Raw genomic sequence first — 22,238 nt, 5'->3', positions numbered from 1 at the left:
TGAGTGAACATGACCAGACCAGAAATTTCAATAGCTTATTTAGACATCAAATTTCACATAAAAACACTCTTTTGACGAAAATAGTTTTATTTTATTTTAATCCAATAATAAACATTCAAAGTAAAAACAAGTTAAAACGTCCATTTTTCGGTTGAAGCTGTAGTAATCGGGCAGGCCGTCATCATATATTACAGGTATTATAGGTTCTACATCAAAGGCTCATTCTTTAGACGTCAAAAGATTGAACCTAATCCCGCAAAAACTATAGATGTTGAGTGAACATATTTCTCTTAAGAAGCAGCGAGCTACTTACTACTGTTTAAGTTATATTTATACGATGCTACAATTTCATATGTGTTTTCGTTGAATGTTTGTCATTTGAAAAAAAAAAATTCTAATACGACTTTTCTATTTTTTCATGCGCTTTCCCGTTCGAAATTTCGAATCGTTCATCCCGTTCGAATTTTTAACACCTTATAAACAAACCTTACAAAACTGTAAACAAGTGAGGTTTGGCCACTCCGTGCAATGACCTATACCAGTGGTTCCCAACCTTTTTGAATTCGCGGCCCTTTTTAATAAACACAAATAGCTCCGTGGCCCCCTTTGCGCAGCACAAAAAGCTTCGTGGCACCCCAGAAGAATTTCAAATACAAGTTTCTCGACTATCATCACTTGCGTATAACGACAACAAGATTAGCGGGATCATTTTCATGAAAGATTAAACAGCCTTTTATCCCCAGTACGAACTTTGTATTGGGAAACATCGAATGCACGTAGTGGGACTGATATGCGCAGAAATCACCTATTGGCAGTGGTGGGCACCATTCCGCTAATTCGCTAATTAGCGATGCTAAAATTTAGTTAGCGATTTAGCGACTTCGCTAATTTTTGAGCTGGTTAGCGAAACTGTTAGCGTCGCTAAAATTTTGGCCTTCGAAACGCTAATCGCTAATTCACTAAATTTTGTAGAGAAGCGACAATAGATATATTTAGAAAAACTGTGAATTGCTGATGGCGTACGTAAATTGCTTCGAAAGATGAACATACTTTAGTGCGAAAGTTACTTTTGTCAGTTTTTTACCCTGGAATGGAGTTCCAGTTATCGTACAAGCCACAGGAGCATTTTGAAGAACTAGCACAAGGTCTAGATTGAATTTTCGGCACACCAAGAACTTTGGTAAATTGCAATGCGCTTGAAATTATGAAAACTTTGGTTCTACTTTTTCGATTCAGATAATAATTGAATTCTCATGAAAACATTCCTAAGAGTATCTATTTTCAATGCAAGCTAAATAACTTTTGTTATTCTTGTTTTTACAAAATCAAATATGAATACCGTTTCGTGAACCTGTTACTGTAAATTGCTTTAAAAAGTAATTGTTTTCGTTTGTTTAACCAAAAGAGATCAAAGTGGTCCAAATCTTACAAAACACGAGCAATAAATATAGCGATATGACTATTTACATATTAAAAAGTTAGCGATTAGCGATTAGCAAAAGTTCCGCTAATGTGGGTTTAGCGTTTAGCGATTATCGAGCTAAATTTTCCGGTTAGCGACTTAGTGATTAGCGTCGCCAAATTTTCGGTTAGCGGTGCCCACCACTGCCTATTGGAAGGCAAATTTCTCGGCATTACTGTACCAGTGGGTATTTTTATGGAAAAGAGTGTTAAATTTAAAAACCTTCAACTAGATATATTGAAAACAGTCTATCGCAAAATAAAACTGGTTAGAGACCCGTAATTGCATTTGTCACATTGACGCAATGCGTAAAAGTATTGTAAAACTTTAACATCGTTTTTCTCGTTTGCATGATTTGGAATATGGAACAAATATGCGTAGAACGGCAGTATAGCTAATTTCTTTATTCCAATCTGCTTAGAAATAAACAAATGACAGTGCGATTTACTACACAAGCGAGAAAGAGATGCCAGATTATTATTTAAGCCCAAGCGATGGTGAGCTCAGACTGTCAAATTTAACGGTATGCCTCGGTTGTGCTACTGGCAGGTCAAAATTGGGTCAAAATTAATCGAAGAAAGAAGGGTTTTAAGGGTTTTGGCAGAGGGTAGTTGGGTTGGCTTCAAGTCAAAACAAGGTTGGCTGTGGGAATAAAAAATTCGCTATTAGTTTATAAAAGTATTCCGCCGATCGAAAGATCTGCAAAGTTTACAGAAAAAATCTCTTTTTCAAAGGTTGTTTCTTTTAAACAAAACCGTCGCGGGAGTTGAACAAAAAGGCTAATAGAATCTTTATATATATATATATATATATATATATATATATATATAAATATATATATATATATATATATATATATATATATATATATATATATATTTGAATATGTTCAACACATTGAAATTGTTTATATAAAATGATTTTTTAATTCTTCAATAGGTCGATTAGATAAATCTGTTATATTTAATGATATTCCTACCAACTACTTTAGCTGCTGCTTTGTGATGCCTATTGGTCAAACTGCAATATTACGTAAAGCAATAATGAAATCAAAACTGTACAGTGTTGTGGTTGGAAATAAAATAGAAACATGATAAACTAAAAACTGTATACTGCAATGCAACACATTAAATTGTTGAAACACTGTCGAAAATTTAGAAAAATATTATACAACCTTGAAATAGACAGCCATTGATGTGTTAGTAAATTACTCTGTGTGATGTGTTTATATCATTAGTTGAGCTTTTTCGTTGCTCTGGGGTCAGTGGCTATAGTGAATCACGCTCCACTCAGAATTTACGAAATGGAAACGTGCCAATAATTCTGAAACAAACCATTTTAGTTAATTGCTTCGAAATAACTGGAGACAATACACGTAAATTACATTTTTTGCAACTTCTATGTACTTGATGTCAGTCAGTCTGTATACTTCTGTATTGAAGTATACGATCTTATTTTTTCATTAAAAAAAAGAATACAGCAAACGGAAAAAATCAATCTCTGGCAATATCAACACTCATTATTCATATGAAATGTACAATAAATGAATAGGTGACACTCCCAGTTATCCTTGCGAAATTTATAACTTTTTTGGACAGACAAAAAATTTTTTTCGACATGTAGAAAATTAAAACGAAAACGTTTTCAGTGCACCCACGAGATTTCCATCTCAGCAACGATTTTCTCTCCCACAAGGACTCGCATTCGTGTAGATCTATCTATCCATGTGTGTTTTCCGTGAGATCTGAGGACCATGTGTTTGTGATTCAACTACACGTACTATAGAAAGATTTTCAGAATTTTTACTAATTTTAGAGCTAGATGGTGGAAAGCAAAAAATATTTCAACTCATCAAGCAGAGGTAGACGAGATTTTCTATTTATAAAATTTTGACCGCATCGTGACGCGTGCTGGTTTGGATTTTGCTATACATTTCGTTGAGTTCTAAGTGTGGGTGTTTCATGTTGTTTTTCACTACGGCACACGCGCTATGGGTAACGATTATCGCGAAGATTTAGTCGACGCGCGCAGCTATGCTGCATTTTCCGGCCAACGACAACCGTTCTAAAAATAAATATTTTTCCCTGTAATGCTAGATTTACGTCGTTTCCGCGAGAGCAGCAAAATATATTTTTTGCCAAAACTTCTCCACCAATGATGAAATGGATGTATTTGTCACTTGAACAGGAAATATCACTTGGGCGTTTTTTCGTCTTTCATGCACATCCCGCGTTGAATTAACCCGAGTGCTCCATACTTCTTTACATTCCATACGTTTCAAAAATCACTATTGAATGCAAGGAAGCATGGAACTTTCATAGGCTTTCTCTATTCAAAGGCTGATCCTTAGGTTTACTTTCCATCTAAATCGGTACCACTTCGACGTTTAAATCTATCCAAGCTTCAATGCGCGTGAATCCTTCCTACTCAGATGTTGATGAGTAACTGATAAGCTATTAAATTTTTCGAGCGAGCAAAGATTCGATTTGTATACATATGTTTTACTTGGCATATCGGGCAGAGTGCCGAATACGGAGAAAAGGATGAATAATTTATGTAAAATATCAACCGTCGTGTAAAAGAGCTAACTGCCAAAAATTAAACGAACGCGCAGCTGGAATGAACCAATAACCTAAACGGCATCCAACATGCCACCTTATGTTGATCACATGTTCGCTCGATCCTTCGCCTATAGGTCCCTTTTACGTTTCTCTCATTCTTTCTGTCTGGCTGGTGTGGCAGAAATGGCTAGCAGATCAGTGAAATGTTGCAAGCATGAAATTCTTAAGTACATTAGTTGCAAACCGCCTGCAGAGCAGACGACATTGCTGATTTATCCTTCTTTTTATTCTTTAGGATGGGCCAATTTTTATGAATGATGTGTACTGAATATGACACACATGTGACAAATTGCAGGCAAACTGCAGTAAAGGCGCTATCCGTACATTTCGATTGTTCTTCAGAAACAGTTGCATTATTCACTACACTATAGAAATTGTCTTCACTCTACGTTTCGAAAAATATTACATAACTAGTCACTTCTTGATCACGCTGAACACGAGTTTTGGTCTAGCCTGTTCAACACACTATCGAAGACTATGCTTTTTGGAGGAGACGTTTTGGAACTGAAGCGCGTTTAGCAACTGAAGTTGACGATTTAGCATGGAGACACCTCCATGCTAAATCGTCAACTAACCAACCCGGAATGCTGTGCCTGTCGTGGACGGTTATTCGACTTTTAAGTTGTAGAGTAGAACCTCGCCTGTGGGCAGCCGTGAAAAGATGATGTGCACCGCTTGAAATCCAAATATAAAATGCACTGGATGCACAATGATTCTTTCCCCGGAACGACGATCGTGTCTTAGAAGAGGTCTCTAAAAATGGCTACATACAATACACCGCATCGCGACACGGATCGCGCAAACATAGATATAGACGGTTAGGTGTAATTGCCTGGGACTAAAACTATGCGCGCGCAACCAACAAGGATTACACTACGACACACATCGGCTCAGATCGCTACTGGTGGTGGCCTCTTAGCGAGCGGTTTCTCTCCGTAGGTGAACGTATAAAATTAAATCAAGTGTTTTGAAAGGAAACAGCGTAAGCAAAAAAAAAAAGAGAACCGATCACCGCGGAGAAAGAAAAACCTTTGGAGGAGCATCTCACATTTTAATGGATTAGAATAGGTTGAATTTCCCATGGATGGATGTAATCTAACAGAGAATGCATTCTTAGGGAAAGGAGGTGAAAAGGTGAGGAAGAGCAGTCTTCGGATTAAGTGCATTGAGTTGGTGTTTTTTAATCAAATACACAGCACAGTGTTTATCGTGTTTATTGCATAATCGATATTCATTAACAAAATGTTGTTCAAAATTCCCTCTTCAGCCCAACATTAATTTTCGACCTCGAAATAACACGACCAGAGCGCAAAACCATTAGAAATATAAAGCTTAACATTAAAGATAATGTATAATTTAGATTTCTAATTCTACAAACTTTACTCTCACTGCCTTTAAAGCCTGAAACTACTGTAAAATGCATCAGAATTTCGAATCCATGTGGTTTTCAATACTCGAGGATTGAAACTAATAACGGAAACGTTTTTGGTGCTTAGTTCATTAAAGACAGAACCAGCTAACAAATTGGTTCATATAACTCGCTCTCAACTCTGTTAAGTGAACCCTTATTTGGTAAAAAATGACCATGTAAAAAAGCAAAGCCTTTGTGCTACATTCCGTATCGGAACTTGACCTTCTGTTCACTATACACAGACTTCGCAGCCAACCGTTAGGTGTACAGAACACAATTGCGGGGCTAGCGCTACGATCCTACTGACACTAACAGTTTCTCCCGAGACAAGACTCGAACCTACGACAACTGGCTTATTAGGCCAGCATCGTACCTCGAGACCAGCTGGGGAGGCCAAAAAATGACCATGTAAGATGTTTAAAATGCGCAGAGATGCCAGATGTTTTTGAAAAATGTTTTCAAATGCTAAAAAATGGCAAGACTTGCTTAAAATCTGTAAAAAAATCTAACCGTGGTTCGAAAAGAATCGCCCACGCAGGGAAAGGTCTGCAAAAATCTGCACACATTTTGAGAAAGTCAGCGCAAATATAAGGATACTTTGACAGAAATCTGCTGGAATAATGGAAAATCTGGTATAACCCAATATTGCGTTTTATCGGATTTGAAAGTTATGCGACATAAACAAATTTTATGTTGCATCTTATGTAATTTGAACTTGATATGCGCATTTGAGCGACTTAGAGTCAATATCCTTATACGACTTCTGATGAGCTGGGGACAACTAGCACAATTTCACACATATCTAAAAAATATTGTAGGGATGAAGTTGTTTGACAAAATTGCAATTTCTTTAAAATAGGAAGATATATGGAAAAAATACTTCTTTCGCATACATATTGTTATAAATATTAAGAAATAAATGAAAAAAAAAAACTATTCTATCGAAATCGTAGCTAATAGAAACTCAATCATTGATACCTAATCATGCAAATTAAAATTATCTTCTAGATTGGTCGATGATTTGCTGATGTACTGACGATCATGATGTATTATAGTATGATAAGAACTATGCATTAATGAAGAAAGATTGAAATATGTGTTTCGACATTTTTATCAAGAATCTTCTCTTATAGAATTTCAATTCAATCAACTTGAAAATTTTTGATGATAATGTAATTCGAATCCTCTAGCGATAAAATACCGCCTTTCTGCTTTTTTCAATAAATTCACAGTCGATTTATTTATTTATTTATCTGTTCTGGTCAACACAATTACTTTTTACCTCACATTGTTTGTTACATAACAGTTTCACATAACAGATGGGCGCGTTACAACATAATGTAACGTTATTTCATAAAACTTTTTGATTGATAATATTATTACATTTTACAATGTCATTCGTTACGCTCAAGTTGATGTTGGGCGGTGGATGTCAGAAAAAAGTAAGAACAAAATTGTCGTACTCTTTTTAATATTTGATGCAATACTGCATTAATTATACGCTGTATAAACCCCCGTGTCTTTGTGGTTAGCGATGTCGGTCGGCTAGCTTTCCCACACGGTTGTGATATCGGGTTCGATTCCCGATCGAGTCGTGGAACTTTTCGAGCTGGAAATTTTCTCGATTTAGCACTGTGGCACGGTGTATCGTTGTACTTATCCTACACATGCAAAATGTGCCAAAAACAATATCGATAACGAATTCTCTCAACTAATCTAGTTGATCGAGACCGCTGTTAGCTCCAAGGCTACGCGTGTGAGATTGTTGTTGTTAAAAAGAAAAAAATAAATTATGAGTTTTCAGTATAACGTAACCTACAAGAACGTAGTAAAATAAACACTCCAATCTCCTGATTAAGTTAGAACATCACATGCAACGGAAAAGTCGAACAACGTTAGACTCAGTAATAAAACATGCCCAAATATAAATTTTCATTTCTCCATCGATCAGTCACATTCATCGTAAAATTGTAATTGTGGGCAGCTTAAATATTGCTTTTTATTTAACCTGCATTAATTCCTGTTGGCTAAATCATTGGTATTACTTCAGTATTTAAAGTAGGTGAAGTTTTTTTTATTTGATTTTCCGAAGCAATGTTGCAGCTTATAAGCATTTATCAATTGAAAATTAACCGAAACTAACCATTTTCTACATTTACAGCTGCTCGGTAGTACACTCTTGCCAGTTAGTGAATAATCGCCTTGTGATACCCCACATAGTCTTTCTAAAGTCAATTTAGTTAAAATAGGCTAGAATATAGTTTTAGTGCACACGTCTCGGCACGTTTGCTGCTTGTTCGATGGGTATGCTGTGTGCTGGAGGTTTATTTTTACCTCCACAGCGGACAGTGTATTGATCTTTCTTTCCAAGTAAAAATGAGAATGAGCGAGAAAATTTCGAAATATTTTCCCCTGTCGTTCGCCTGCATCACCTACCGTTGTTCCCGTTGGTACAATTTCAGATGGAAGTGTGTTGTGTTGGTTGGTACCCGAACTTAGAAACACGCTGCTACTGGGACTGTAACGTAGTTGTTCGTACTATATTTACTGCCTAGATTTGTATTCAGACTCGGAGATATGCCGCAGTCCAACGTCTTGATATATTTAAAATGAAATACAGCTTACTGCCTGCTGGTAATATTCATGCCTGTTGTAAGTCAGCCTTTTAGATGGAACTATTACATCAGTTAGTCTTATTCAGATACAGATAGAAAAAAACAGGCCCATAAGCGATACTTGTGATTTTTTTTTGCCAGTATTACGTAAACGCAGCAGTTTGTTTTAAATAATAATGTATCTTGAGAAAACTTAACTATTTACAATGTGGTTACATAACATTAGTCGTAACGTTAGATTGATAATTAGTCCACGGGACGCAACACGTGAACGAATAGATTACAATTTTTAGAAACATTAAAATATTTGCATCGATTTTAGTCTATTCCAATTGAATTTTATTTAGAATTGAAGCATATGCATAGTTAACAAAACAATGTGCAACACGTTGAAAAATTTATTTGAACGTTTCTATATGGTATTTAACTCAAAAATTTGGAAACTTGGCATTGAGATGAAATTTTTTTTTCATCGGATTTTTGCGCGAACTGTATCTATGCTAATTTTGCTTATGTAAATAAAATTATAATTAGTAGTCTAAATTCGAAAGCTTAGAAAAGCTCAAATTACATGGTTACTTTAAGTTAGCTTAGTTTGAGATTTATGACAATAAATCATTGATTAAATCATTGATAAAAAAAAACTGATCTTGCATGTTAATTTCAATTCTATATGCAGTGCCGTTTCGATTTGATCACGGTCCAAAAAAACACTTTCCGATGAATCTAACGAGACTGTAGATACAAGGAAATAATGGAGGTTAGTATTTTTTGTTGAATAGCATTGAAATCTCGCAAAAAACTACTGATTTCCATCATTTTACCAAGTACCTACACAGTTTCTCTGGATTCACGGGAAGATGTTTTTTGACCGTGGTTAAATCGAAATAGCACTGCACACATTTGAACGAATTAGAATTAAGGTGGAAGTGTGTTGAACCTCACAGCTGGTCTCGAGGTACGATGCTGGCCCAACAAGCCAGTTGCCGTAGGTTTGAGTCCCGGCTCGGGAGAGACTGTTAGTGTTAGTAGCGCTGGCCCCGCAATTGTCCTGTACACTAAACAGTTGGCTGCGAAGTCTGTGTATAATAAACAGAAGGTCGAGTTCCGAATCGGAATGTAGCACCAAGGCTTTGCTTTGCTTTTGTGTTGAAACTATAAATGGCCGGCTTCGAAAATCATGTGGACAATTCTGAATTTGCAAAGGCATGCCACTCGGTAATAGTTATTATATATAGATAATAGTTATAATTACAGAATGTTTTCTTTGAATGACATTTGTAATATTTGATTTTGAACATCATTTTTTTAGTGTATTCTAAACATTGATATTGCATTGCGAAATTATTTCAGTTAAACAGTCACGTCAAACGTAACTGGAGAGTCTTTTCCGAAAATGAAACTGATTTAAAATAGGTTGCGTACAACTCTAATGGATGTTAAGCTGTCAAATTTGGCATTTTGAAGTTGTAAATACGGTATACTAAAGAAATTGAGTGATGATTTTGTAACTGAGTTCTCACCTAAAAATCTCATAAGATGTTCTAAAAATTTGTACACTATTTAGGGGACCCACACAAGAACGGGTCCCGGGCCCTCACAATCGTAAATCCGGCTCTGCGTGAGGGGCAAAGAAATTTTACTGACTTGAAGAATGTTCCTCTTACGTACACAGTGCAAGCCCTGTTCTGGTTTATGGTTGGATATGGTATTATTTAGCATGTTTGTAGTTAATTTCATCAGCTACAAAATTATCAATATACTTGTTTTATTTCATGGTTTCATGTCCTATGGATATATTCATGCGAACACACACACACACTCACGAGCACACACACACACACACACACACACACACACACACACACACACAAACACACACACACACACACACACACACACACACACACACACACACACACACATTTTGAGAAATTATCTCAAACTTCAATCAAATCACGAAAGTGTTTACCTATGTATGTATCATCACAATCTACATAAATAACTGCAGTTTTATTTTTGTTTTGAAATTAGCCGCTTAACAGACGTCACGTCTGTTAGCTACTATTTGACGCGTTACCAGCGTTATTTTTTAATCATCAATTTCTAATAATAAACCCAATAAACCATCCTCCTGATAAAAACATTTTTTTAATTCTCTTGCCGTTTTATCGATTTAGGCAAGATAATTAAGATCGATAAAAAAGAAAAACGTTTCTGAAGCAACTTCAAATCGAAGGCATTTACCCCGCGCAGTGAAGAAATCCTTGTTTGTGGAGAGAAATGGAAGAAATTGAAAAATATGTGATTATGACTCGCGTTTCGCGGGTAACCTTTTTTTTTCTTGCTCGTCAGTTTTCGATTTGCCGGTAATTTTTTCAGCCTTCGGTCGGTTTTAACTAGGCTGATCAGATTTTCTCGGGATAAAAACCGGACAAATAGTTTCAACAAACGGGACAAAAAACGTACCCAGTGATATTAAAAAAAATGCTGGCTGCTTAAAAACTTATTTTCTATTTGGCAAAATTTCAATGCAAAGTTCTATTTAAGATTTTATCAAGGAGTATCCGAAAACGGTACTAAATTGAAAAAAACCCGGACGTTTAAAAACAGTCGAAAAAACGGTACTTTCCCGTTTAAAACGGTACGTTTGGTCGGCCTAGTTTTAACCGTTTTAACGAGTCATTTCGGAACATGTGAAGACATATTTTCTTGCAACGTGAAGACATTTTAAAGAATGACGGCATCCCTGTTTTGAAGCCGAAGGGAAGGTATCGCTCAATAAGCAGAGATGCCAGATATACAGACAAATCTGTATTATACAGACTTTCTGTGTTGCGATACAGACACGCATAAGCCTACAGATTTTATACAGACATTTAGTATAATACAGATATTACACAGATATCTGATATTCTACATAATGGTTTTACCAGTATACACAAAAAAACGAACACAAAAACCAAAAGTCACTGTAGCCGTTGCTGGAAAAAGTGAACTAGGAACTGAACACTTTGCTGAACATATTAATCTTGCGTTTTTTAAAGTGGAATCATGACAACGGGAATCGAGTCAGGCTATCGGGGTTTTTATCGGCCCCGTGGGCACTAATCTGCCTGTTTCGCCCCCAGTAACAAACAGCTGATTGTCTCGATCGATTGCCATGCAGGTTATATTGGTGAAAAGACCGTTTGTTTTATTCGGAGCAATATCCAACGTTGAAGAATTGCTTAAAATGTCCCAAACCTTGAAGGTACTATTTTTATAACCGCGAGACTTCTGCCATCATGTATCAGTTTAGCTACATTACGACGAACGACGATTTTTATCACGGGAAAGACTCTTACTTCTATGTATTACTTAGATTTAAAAGATAAATTAGTTATCGATTAATCGACCAACTCTGATAGACTCGAAAAAGAACAATCAAAACAAGCAATTAAACAAAACAATCTGACAGGTCGACAAATAATTAGGTATCAATGTATCGGTAACTTATTTTCGCAGCGGTATACAGATTTATACAGACATTTTTATGGATTATACAGACTTGCCAAAAAAAAGTCTGGCATCTCTGTCAATAAGTCAAATTGACAGATACACAATATAACAAAATTGTAAACAACTCACACTCAAATGCACAGAATGCACATAGATTTTTCATTGTGGCCTGGGATTGTGCCTAGTTTTCGTCAGAAATATATGCCTTACGGGAAATGGATGCAGAAAAACCATTTCCTTGCAAAATAGGAGGATGCAAATTCAGTTTCGCTACAGAGGATCATTTACTTGTGCACCGGAAAAAACACGACATGCTGCTGAACCTGGATATACCCAACAAAGTGAACATGTTTGCCGACCAAACACCTACTCCAACCCGTTTGATTGGAAAGTGTGAAGAAGTTGGTTTGTTTGACGATCTACAAAACGTGAACCCTTTTGAAGAAACCTTTCGAAGAGCTGTTGAAGAGAAAAGTGCGAAGACGGGCGATAGTTTTGAGGAAAAACAATCATCACCAGTGAAATCAACAGTTCTTAAAGCGGACGACACACTACATACTCCCCACATCTTTCCTCTTTTAGAACGACGTGAAAGTATAAAACTTTCAAAATTGATTATATCAAGAAACAACTCACGAAAGGACGAAACGTTAGTAGATGATGCACTAAAAGTTCAGGCTCAGGTTCATGAACATTTAATATCTACTAAAGTGCAAATGTCTCAAAATAGCTCTCGTATAACAAAAGCGAAATCTTTAATAAAAATACTACCCAAAACTACTTATCTTCCAACAACCGAACAATCTGTGATAATTATCCCATGTAACATGAAAAACGGAGAAAGCTCTTCAACAAGATCCAACGGTATAAATTTAGCAAAGGCCAAATTGAAGGAGCATTTAAAAAAGAACAACAGTCCAGCTAATTGTAATAATACTTCGGAAACAAATGCTTTCAAAGTTAGTTCAGTTGACAAGGAGGCAAACTTTCCTGAACAGAGTTCAAACGTCACGCAAGACAAAACTAAGAATGTACAAAAACATGAGCGATGGAAAGCGGCTGCCAAACGCTATCGGTAAAGTTGTACGATTATAACGTCTCGGTTATTCTCATACTTATTATTGTATTTTTTAGCACGAAAGTCAAACAAAATCAGAACTCATTACACCGTAAAAATATTGAACTTGCAGAGGAGAACCATCGACTGAAAACGGAGATAGCTCGACTTCGAAACTTACTTTCACTGCACAAAGAGTGTTCTGTTACAAAATCTCTTACGGATTTTGCAGCGGCTGGACCGTCCACAATTCCACGAATTGCACCTGCACCTGCACGTCTACCTTCACAAAGTATTACTAATGTGTGTTTATCTAAGCCTAATCCCACTACCGCTGAAAAATCTGTATTTATTATTTTACGCGGAGATAATTTGAAAGAATCAAAAAATACCGTAGATACTACGACACATAATTGACGGCTGAATACGGTTTCGATTTCGATTAGGAAGTTCAGCGGTTGCAGAATTGTAAAATAGTAAGCGAAGAACATATTATTTTATTCAACACTACCATATGGCGTAGTTTTTTACCTCAGAGCCTAGGGTTATTTGGAGAATATTTAATTTTGTTTAGCGACAGTCGCTTGTAAAAATGAGAACAGTCAACTTTCTCCCAATCTACCTGTTATAACGCCAAGTGATATCAGATCAAAATACACTGTAGTATTTTCAAAAGAAAAAAAAAACAATGTACGACCTTCCTCTAATTTAAGGGGTTATATACCCTTTAATTTTTCAAAATATTAAAACAATTTTTTTTTTGCTCTTAAAGCGCAACTTCTTGAGAACATTTTCCCAAATTTTTATAGAAATTTGAGCACTAAGAAGAAAGTTAGAGCGATTTAATTCACGTCTCGTCACGACTATCTCATCACGATCGGTACAACTCTAATGAAGTTAATAAAGACCATCTCCATTCCACGTGGACAGGTTTTTGACGAGCTTGATTCCTTTCCTTTTCGTTGATAACCAATAAAATTTTCAAATTTTTCTATGGATCGTGGACATTTTACAACCAATTTAAATAACTAAGGGATTATGAATAAACGAGTTAAATTATCAGAGAGGACATCGGACCCCTCAGCGGTTTCGTTCGGGTCGGTTCCCATACTCGATGATGCTTGTTCGCCTTATGCAAGTGTAGCTTACTAGCCTAATTTGCGACAACGCAGCTGAAAGAGATTTTAACCCTCTCTTTACCATAGTTACTCTAGAGTACCATAGGTTTGGACGCAAAAAGCCTTTAGAAATATTTACCAACCTCTCTCAAAATACATTGATATGTACTTGAACAATCAGTATATTGTTCAAGAATATATTTGTGCATTTTGAGTAGCATTGGTAAATATTTCAAAAGACTTTTCGCATCCAAACCTGTGGTGCTCTAGAGTAACCATGGTAGAGGATGGGGTTAAAGCTGTTCGCACCTGCGGGAACTCTCATATGCGATTGTCAAATGAGTGTGTTTAAAAAAATAATATTTCCTTCCTTCTTTTTCTCAAACGCCAAACGTAGTCTCGAACACTGCATGAGTCTCCTCGCTAGTAACTCACACGTACGACCAGGGTTGCCAATGTTCCAGTTTAAACTGGATTCCTCCAGTTTTTTTCAAGTGATCCAGTCAAACAGTTTATTCCCAAAATCTTCCAGTTTTTTCAGATATTTGCCAGTTTTGTACAGTTTTTTTATTCACTGAAGCTCCGATTGATTTTCGGAAATATTTTTATAACATAAATTTTGTAGATTGATAAATTATTTTGACAACTCTTAACAGCATTTTCAGTATTCTATCTTCTCGCACGAAACACGGTCAAATTAAAGATTGCATGACATGGTTGAGATAAAACCAAACAAATAGATTCTACCAGACCATTTTTTTTTATATTTATTTTCTGTTGCGTAGCAGTTAAAATATTGTGAGAAGAATCAAATACCAAGAGATAGCGAAGTCAGAAATAATTGAAATTCAAACTTCACTGATGTAATGGAAAAAACTGTTGCTCTATTTTCTTAATTTTGAGATAGATTGATTGCGTAATTTTAAATTTTGCTGCTGTTAGAGGAAATTTTTCAGTCCATAATTTTAACAAAATGTAAGCCCGAAACAAAACAGTTCTGATTAAAATGAGTAATTTTTTGCGAAGAGTTCTTTAGTTGCTGTATAAAAAACTGTCACTGGATTCAGTCCCCATAACAGAAAAGCACTCTCACAATCATTTTTTTGCTTCTTTTGAATTTATTTGGAATCCAGTTTTTTCCAGTTTTTCCCTCAGCCTTTTTCCAGTTAAATCGAAAATTTTATTGGTAACTCTGCGTACGACGTACCACAAGGAAGTACTTCAGACAATACCCAGTTAATATTTCTAGTGTCACAACATGTCTACACTGGCGATTCGTAATTTTTATTCGATACAAACACGTTCTACATATAAGCTATGCTCAAACATGTCAAGTTAAAGAAACTTACGGTTGAACAAATTCAATATTATCTTCGTAGTTTGAAAATCGTGTGAGATTTGCTATATTATTAATTTTTCACTTTTTTACAATTGCTTTCACTGCTGCATTAGAATATATACATAGCAAAGTAACTAAGAGCAAGGAAGTATTACGTAGAATGTCCAGCTCTTGTGCAGAAAAAAAATAAACAACTCAAATCCATGATTATAGATTTTCAGCCCACAGGGGAAAATGTTCTCCGAGCGTACATGAGCAAAGTCTCTCGGAAAATGAATTTTACTTCGAATTTACATTCAGCCACTCGTTACTACAGTCATGTTTTAGAAGCCGGTTGGTTTGCATATGAAATGCGTTTCCGCTAGCAGCAAAGCGCAATATTCGTCGCGTTTGAGTCAATAAATTACCTATCTAAAATAAGTTTGGTTTCGGGCGTGGTGCCGTATATAAATAAACAAATCAAACCGTTACAACATTTTTTCCACACACAATTTGGATTACCAGTGAAACAGGTTAGTATAGTTAGTTGCTGCATAGATTCGATGTCATTCACGCTGCTGTGCATATTACGAGTAACTTTGGTGTATCTAGAGACTAGAGAGCTAGAGACATATCATCTTTGCTAGAGACATATCATCGTAACGTGGTTTAACTTTTGACATGAGTTATGATGATTTTTGTGCTATTTGGCTCTGGAAGAATAATTAATCTTCGAGCATCAGCCTATCTGTGTATGACATATATAACTCGTGACGTGCTAGCGTTTCAAACACAACTTTTGCGCGAGTGGGTGAAAGGTGTTAACTCATATTGAGGGTTCTCATTTATTGTTAGAAACTCTTGTCAACTTGTTCAAGATCAATATTCTGCTATTTTTTTTTTTTTTAATTATTTGCAGTGTGATGGTTTAAGTACGTATCTATACGTAATTTATACGCTTAGAAAAAAAGCTTATACTAGATGCGTAATTATCTGTTTGACAGAAAACACTGATTGGTAGAAATTACGACTTAAACACATGCAAAATAGAACAGCAAAATAGCCTGGATTTTTTTCATATGCAAAATCAATCGTTAAGAAGGTTAAAGCACTTTTCCGTAAAATGTTTGCACGATGAAGTGCTCATCTTCGCCAAGAACACGCACACCTATTTTAAAATCCAATTCCGGAATGGTAGCATCCTAGGGAAAGAAAATTTGCCAAGTTTAAGTAAACAAGACATCTAATATGCGTCTGGAAGAAGAGCTCAGTCGTATTTGTACCATTCAAGCTTTTAAGATATCTGGAATGTGGCCACATTGCACAGGGATGATCAAATTGTGATTTTGGCTTTGCAGAAAAAAAGATTTTTTTACAAAGCAACACCATATGTAGTATGATGAACCTGCGGTAATGTAACGATTATATTTACGCATTCGCCTCTAACGTAATCCAACAAGCATTCCTAAACACGTCTTGATGGATGACGGGATGATTGGTATGCCGTTCGTGCGCTTTGATCGAGAAAACTCTCAAAAATTTCCACAGCGGCGGTTCGATAAACATAAACACATCGTTGGATGCTGTATACTCTGTATACTGGGCAAACGTGTTACCTTGCACTATGGTTCAGTTGAACATGCGCTGAAATATTCCCTGATCGTACCCGACTCAATTTTGAATGAACCAGTCTGCCTCCGATTGATGGTGTGTGGGCCGTTCCAAGGTTAATTGCGGTAATCTAGTTCAAATCAAGTACTGTTTTACACCTGCGTTTATGAATACTTTCGAATAGGTTGACAATTCGCTGGCGTTGTTGTATTTTTTTTATTGACGTAGAACTACGTTTTTCTTTAGCCTACCACATAGGGATGTAAATAGGAAAACTATTAACGAAAAGGGGACGAAATATGTCCCTTTTTAAATGCTTATAAATCGGTTTATTTTCAACCGATTTCCTTCATTTTTGCAGTAATTGTTTGGAAAATTATACACGCATCCACCCAAATGTAGAAAATTGTTGATTGATTATGCAAACTATTGTACTATTGATAATTGTCTCTGATTGGTCGTTTTATGATTGCTTCCCAAGCACGGTCGACAGAATCATATACCTTGCAATTGAAAACATGCTGTTTGGCCTATATAAGAGCCTGGGGTGACATTGCGCATTTCGTTTCGAGCAACACGAACAAAACTAAATGATCGCTGGGGGGCGTTATGTTTCGTTTTTCGTATATTTCTCGACTTTGCGGGTTAGATGAACCGCAGGACAAATGACAATGACAGCTCTTTTTAAGCTTGAAGCATAACTGGCAGTATGTGACCTACTCGAAAATAACGAAAATCGTTCGAATCGAGCTGCGCAATGCCACCCCTGTTTCAGCCGAAGCCGCTCATAATAGTTCTGGACAGCGACAAGTTGTCAACAGCAGTCGTCCTTCCTTAGCAGCAGCACTAGCCCTGTGGTTGGTCACCACGTCTCAGGAGCAGCGCGGTTCTTCTCAGCGTGTGTCGCCAGACTGCCATTATTCCCCCGTGTTAGGGCAGCATGAAGATCGTCATCACCAAATCCAAATTTGAACAGCAAAATGCCTTTTTTCAAGGCAAATAAACAAGTCATTGAAAGTTAATAATTTTTGACAACGTAAGCAAGCATTCTGTGCGGATTCCAGCAGTTACATCTGTCGCGGCCGTCTAATTTACAGAAGGTGAAATAGCTTCCACAGTGCATGTTGTCCGTGTATCTTAACTCCCCCACTGTTGGGGCACAAAGGTTGCGATCAGCAACCGATTTTGAACAGCAAAATGCCTTTTTTCAAGGCAAATAAACAAGTAATTGAAGGGTGAAAATTTCCCAGCATCAACACAAGCAAACATTCTTCGCGGGATCCTAGCAATCAAATTCTGTTGTAGTTTATTTAGTTTTAGTTTACCCTCACTGTTGGGACAGCACAAAGGCTTGCGATCACCATAACCGATTTTGAATAACAAACTGCCCTGTTAGAACGCATTCACAAAGGCAGGTAATTCGAATATGCAGTACTGATATAAAGTCGATTCTATCAATCAGCATTAACAGAATTTCGTCGTCTCCCAGCTGCCAGGTTGCAACATGATGCAACACGCAACAACGAGCAAACGAAATCGCTTGATGTTACAAACCGCAATAAAATACGGGTTAAAACCGTTGCGTGTGTCAGAGCACCATCGGTGTTTATTCGCTGGAAACAAATATCGAATGCGAATTGTGGAATAATTCGTCTAAAAAATATTAGAGAATTAAACAACTGAAAAGAAGGGCGTGGCCTATTACGTAGCACCCTTCGGCTATAAAACAGTGTTTCTGGGAAAACTAGCTACATTCATTAGTCGGAAGGTGAGCTGGATGGACCGGACCGTCCACAACGTTGACAGCAGAAGAAGCAGATACAGCACTCAGAAGTAGCAGCGAGTTGCGCCTGTGGCTGCCTTCAAATTAAATAAACCACTTGCGCTGTGGTTGGTCACCATGTCTCAGTAGCAGCCCGGTTCTTCTCAGCGTGCCTCGCCAGACTGCCATCATTCCCCCACTGTTGGGGCAGCATAAAGATCGTCATCACCAAATCCAATTTTGAACAGCAAATTGCCTTTTTTCAAGGCAAATAAACGAGTCATTGAAAGTTAATAATTTTTGACAACGTAAGCAAGCATTCTGTGCGGATTCTAGCAGTTACATCTGTCGCGGCCGTCTAATTTACAGAAGGTGAAATAGCTTCCACAGTGCATGTTGTCCGTGTATCTTAACTCCCCCACTGTTGGGGCACAAAGGTTGCGATCAGCAACCGATTTTGAACAGCAAAATGCCTTTCTTCAAGGCAAATAAACAAGTAATTGAAGAGTGAAAATTTCCTAGCATCAACACAAGCAAACATTCTTCGCGGGATCCTAGCAATCAAATTCTGTTGTAGTTTATTTAGTTAATACCCCCACTGTTGGGACAGCACAAAGGCTGCGATCAACATAACCGATTTTGAATAACAAACTGCCCTGTTAGAACGCATTCACAAAGGCAGTTAATTCGAATATGCAGAGCTAATATGAAGTCGATCCAATCAATCAGCATAAACAGAATTTTCTCGTCTCCCAGCTGCCAAGTTGCAACATGATGCAACACGCAACAACGAGCAAACGAAATCGCTTGATGTTACAAACCGCAATAAAATACGGGTTAAAATCGTTGCGTGTGTGAGAGCACCATCGGTGTTCATTCGCTGGAAACAAATATCGAATGCGAATTGTGGAATAATTCGTCTAAAGAATATTAGAGAATTAGACAACTGAACTGAAGGGCGTGGCCTATTACGTAGCACCCTTCGGCTATAAAAGAGCGTTTCTGGGAAAACTAGCTACATTCATTAGTCGGAAGATGAGCTGGATGGACCCTCCACAACGTTGACAGCAGTAGCAGCAGATATCGGCACTCAGCAGTAACAGACCATAGCAGCGGGTCGCGCCTGTGGCTGCATTCAAATTAAGCACTTGCCCTGTGGTTGGTCACCATATCTCAGGAGCAGCGCGGTTCTTCTCGCTTCTCAGCGTGTGTCGTCAGACTGCCGTTATTGCCCCACTACTGAGGCAGTATAAAGGTTGCCATCAGCAAATCCAATTTTGAGCAGAAAAATGCTTTTCTCAAGTTAAATAAACAAATATTTGGAGGTCAATAATTTTTTGACAACTCAAGCGAGCAATCTGTGCTGGATAGTAGCAATTTAAATCTGTAGCAGCCGTCTAATTTACAGAATGTGAAACTGCTTTTACAGCTCGTGTTTTCAGTGTCTTTATTACCCCACTGTTGAGGTAGCACAAAGCAAGCATTAGTAGACTTTGACTCAATTGAAACACCTACAACAATGCATTTGTTAATAGTGTGCGTAGTTCTACGTCAGTTATGCGGTCGTGTCTTGGATACAACCTCCTACTTTCTTACCATCTATTGATCTACACATCTACTGACAAAAGTAGCATACGACTACTTAGCGTATTCCGTTATCTAAAAAAAATCAGGGTTAAAAATGTCTGCGGGAAGCGAAAACATTAGTGATTTATAACACCATACTGTTGCTTTTTCTATCGCTTCACCTTTTTGGTGTCCAGTGTCGTTCAGCTGGTTCGCGTCTCACTGCTTGTCGATAGTAAAAGTGATTGATGTTCACCGAAAAGTCCAAACAGAAAAATGCGTATTTTTTTGTTGCACGGATATTCTGTAGCTAGTAATGCTTACACAAAAAAATTACAATCGTCTTTTTTTTTTTTGTCTTGCAGTGAGCCTGGTTGAACATGATGCTTGAAAAAATTGACACATTCTACGATCTTGACCGAATTTACTCAACGATCGAGCGTATGCTCGTGCTGATTCGTCAACTTTCTGGGGTTTCGCGCTTGGGTGAAAGCGGACGATCTATGTCTGTGGAGCTGCAGCTGTTAAATGCAATCGACGATAAAAAATATCAACTACAGGAGCTGCAGGATGCTGTCACCTATCTTTTTAGTCAGTTTAGGAAGATTTACGTGGTAAATAAAGACCTGTACACTCAGTTGATCAAACGTGGTGGTCGTATATTCGAGCTCGAAAAACAACTGCGTGAGCAGAGTGACAGCAAATGCTTGTACTATATGGCGGATGTGATTAAATATGAACCGTCCTTATTAGCCATGCAAAGAGTATTGGAAAGGACGATCCGAGAAATCAGAATTTTCCGCAAACAAAGAAACAAACACAAGTTAGAGCTGTGCATTAGCCACATAAGAAACGAAAATTTTGACAAAGCATTTGATGAGTTTTTCTCTTTCGAAAATAGTATACAACAACTGCCACAAATCATCGAGGAAGTGTTTGAAAACTCTATCGATAATCTGATAAAACTTTTACTATTTCTCAGAGGTTATTATTATCTGAGAAAACCAAATTCGAATGAAACATTCGTTACAGCCTGCGAACACATTGTGCAGTACCTCAAGTGTACAGTAATGTTTTGTCGCGTTGAATCGTTGATGATCTACAGCTTAATTGATAACGTTCTCAGCGATGAAAACGATTTCGAAGACTTCTACCTTGAAAGACTGGAACTTTTAATAGTAGATTTAGCTGCGAATAAAGAGATCGCTATCCACCTCATTCAAACTGATCCTGAAGAATCCAGTCACTTTGCAAAACTTTTCAACTACATTTCGGAGCAACTACTTTTGGAATTGATACGTCAGGCTTACAATAAGGCATCCGGAAATCTGATCAACATTATGAACTTTATTGGTCATCTTCCCTGCATAAACCAAAGCATAATATGCTATCAGGAACTTCATACCGAAATGCGACAAGCAGGTGTTTCCAAGTCGTCTTGCATTTTAGTTCTTGCTTATCATATAAGAAAAACGATGCAAAACCCGAAATTCAATCAATCATCACGTGCAGCAGAACTAGTGGATCTAAAAGCCATTCTGCCTCCCAATGTAGTGAGTATCCTCTGGAAGCATGTCACAATTTCGAGGTATGAATCCCGAATCCTTATCAAGTTTAGCAATGTTGGCAAGAGTATAGGATTCTCTCGATATACGGCTGATAAAAATCGGTTCGAGCTGGAACCTGTGGTAGAAGGCACAGCATTCAGGATCAGAAATGTGGCTATTAACGCATACTTGGTGGAGAAGGATGGTGATCCCATTATTGTAGGATCTAAAGTAGATCCATCCAGCATGGACAGTCACTGGCATTTAGTACCCTATGACGACTGCACTTATTTTAGAATTATCAATCGAGCAAGTGGAAGGTGTTTGTTTTCCAGTTTTTCGGAAAAATCCGATTACGACTTCTATGACTCTCCGGAGGTGATACGGCTGACCCAGGACAGCCAGTTGCTGAGCGAGAGTAACTCGAACTGGAAAATTGAAGCATTTTCGAGAGGACCGATTGGTGAATCAGAGTGCACAATCTTGTGAATGTCTTGATAACTAAGTGTAACTAAATGACCTAATGATTCCATTGTAAATAATGTGTCTAAGCATGAATATACAACGTACCAATGAACAATCCAAAATTAGAAAAAAATGAAAGTTTGCCCTGTAATACTCCAAAGAAACTTTATAAAATTTAAGTCCA

At 37.3% G+C, this 22,238-nt stretch overlaps 2 protein-coding genes across 7 annotated transcripts in view; both read left to right on the top strand.

Annotated features, from left to right (window-relative positions):
• LOC129727346 (uncharacterized) overlaps positions 1-22,238 on the top strand; it is a 26,053-nt gene extending 3,815 nt beyond the window's left edge. Inside the window, exons 1-2 of one of the 6 annotated variants that reach the window (XM_055685101.1) lie at positions 5,196-5,217; positions 20,408-22,238. In XM_055685101.1, coding sequence (XP_055541076.1) covers positions 20,423-22,078 — 1,656 coding nt within the window. In that variant the 5' untranslated portion in view covers positions 5,196-5,217; positions 20,408-20,422 and the 3' untranslated portion in view covers positions 22,079-22,238. Of the gene's footprint in view, positions 1-5,195; positions 5,218-13,007; positions 13,144-15,041; positions 15,177-15,202; positions 15,637-20,407 lie in introns of those variants that run through there. The other 5 variants (XM_055685099.1, XM_055685098.1, XM_055685097.1 and 2 more) reach the window with 5 other exon arrangements.
• On the top strand, positions 11,730-13,279 carry LOC129727349 (cyclic AMP-dependent transcription factor ATF-2). The gene is made up of 2 exons (XM_055685105.1): positions 11,730-12,685; positions 12,745-13,279. The coding sequence occupies exons 1-2, from the start codon at positions 11,826-11,828 to the stop codon at positions 13,082-13,084; spliced, it is 1,200 nt and encodes a 399-aa protein (XP_055541080.1). The 5' UTR covers positions 11,730-11,825; the 3' UTR covers positions 13,085-13,279.

This window comes from Wyeomyia smithii, chromosome 3, assembly GCF_029784165.1.
Source record: "Wyeomyia smithii strain HCP4-BCI-WySm-NY-G18 chromosome 3, ASM2978416v1, whole genome shotgun sequence".
Taxonomy (NCBI): domain Eukaryota; kingdom Metazoa; phylum Arthropoda; class Insecta; order Diptera; family Culicidae; genus Wyeomyia; species Wyeomyia smithii.
This window is presented reverse-complemented; position numbering and strand designations above follow the sequence as displayed.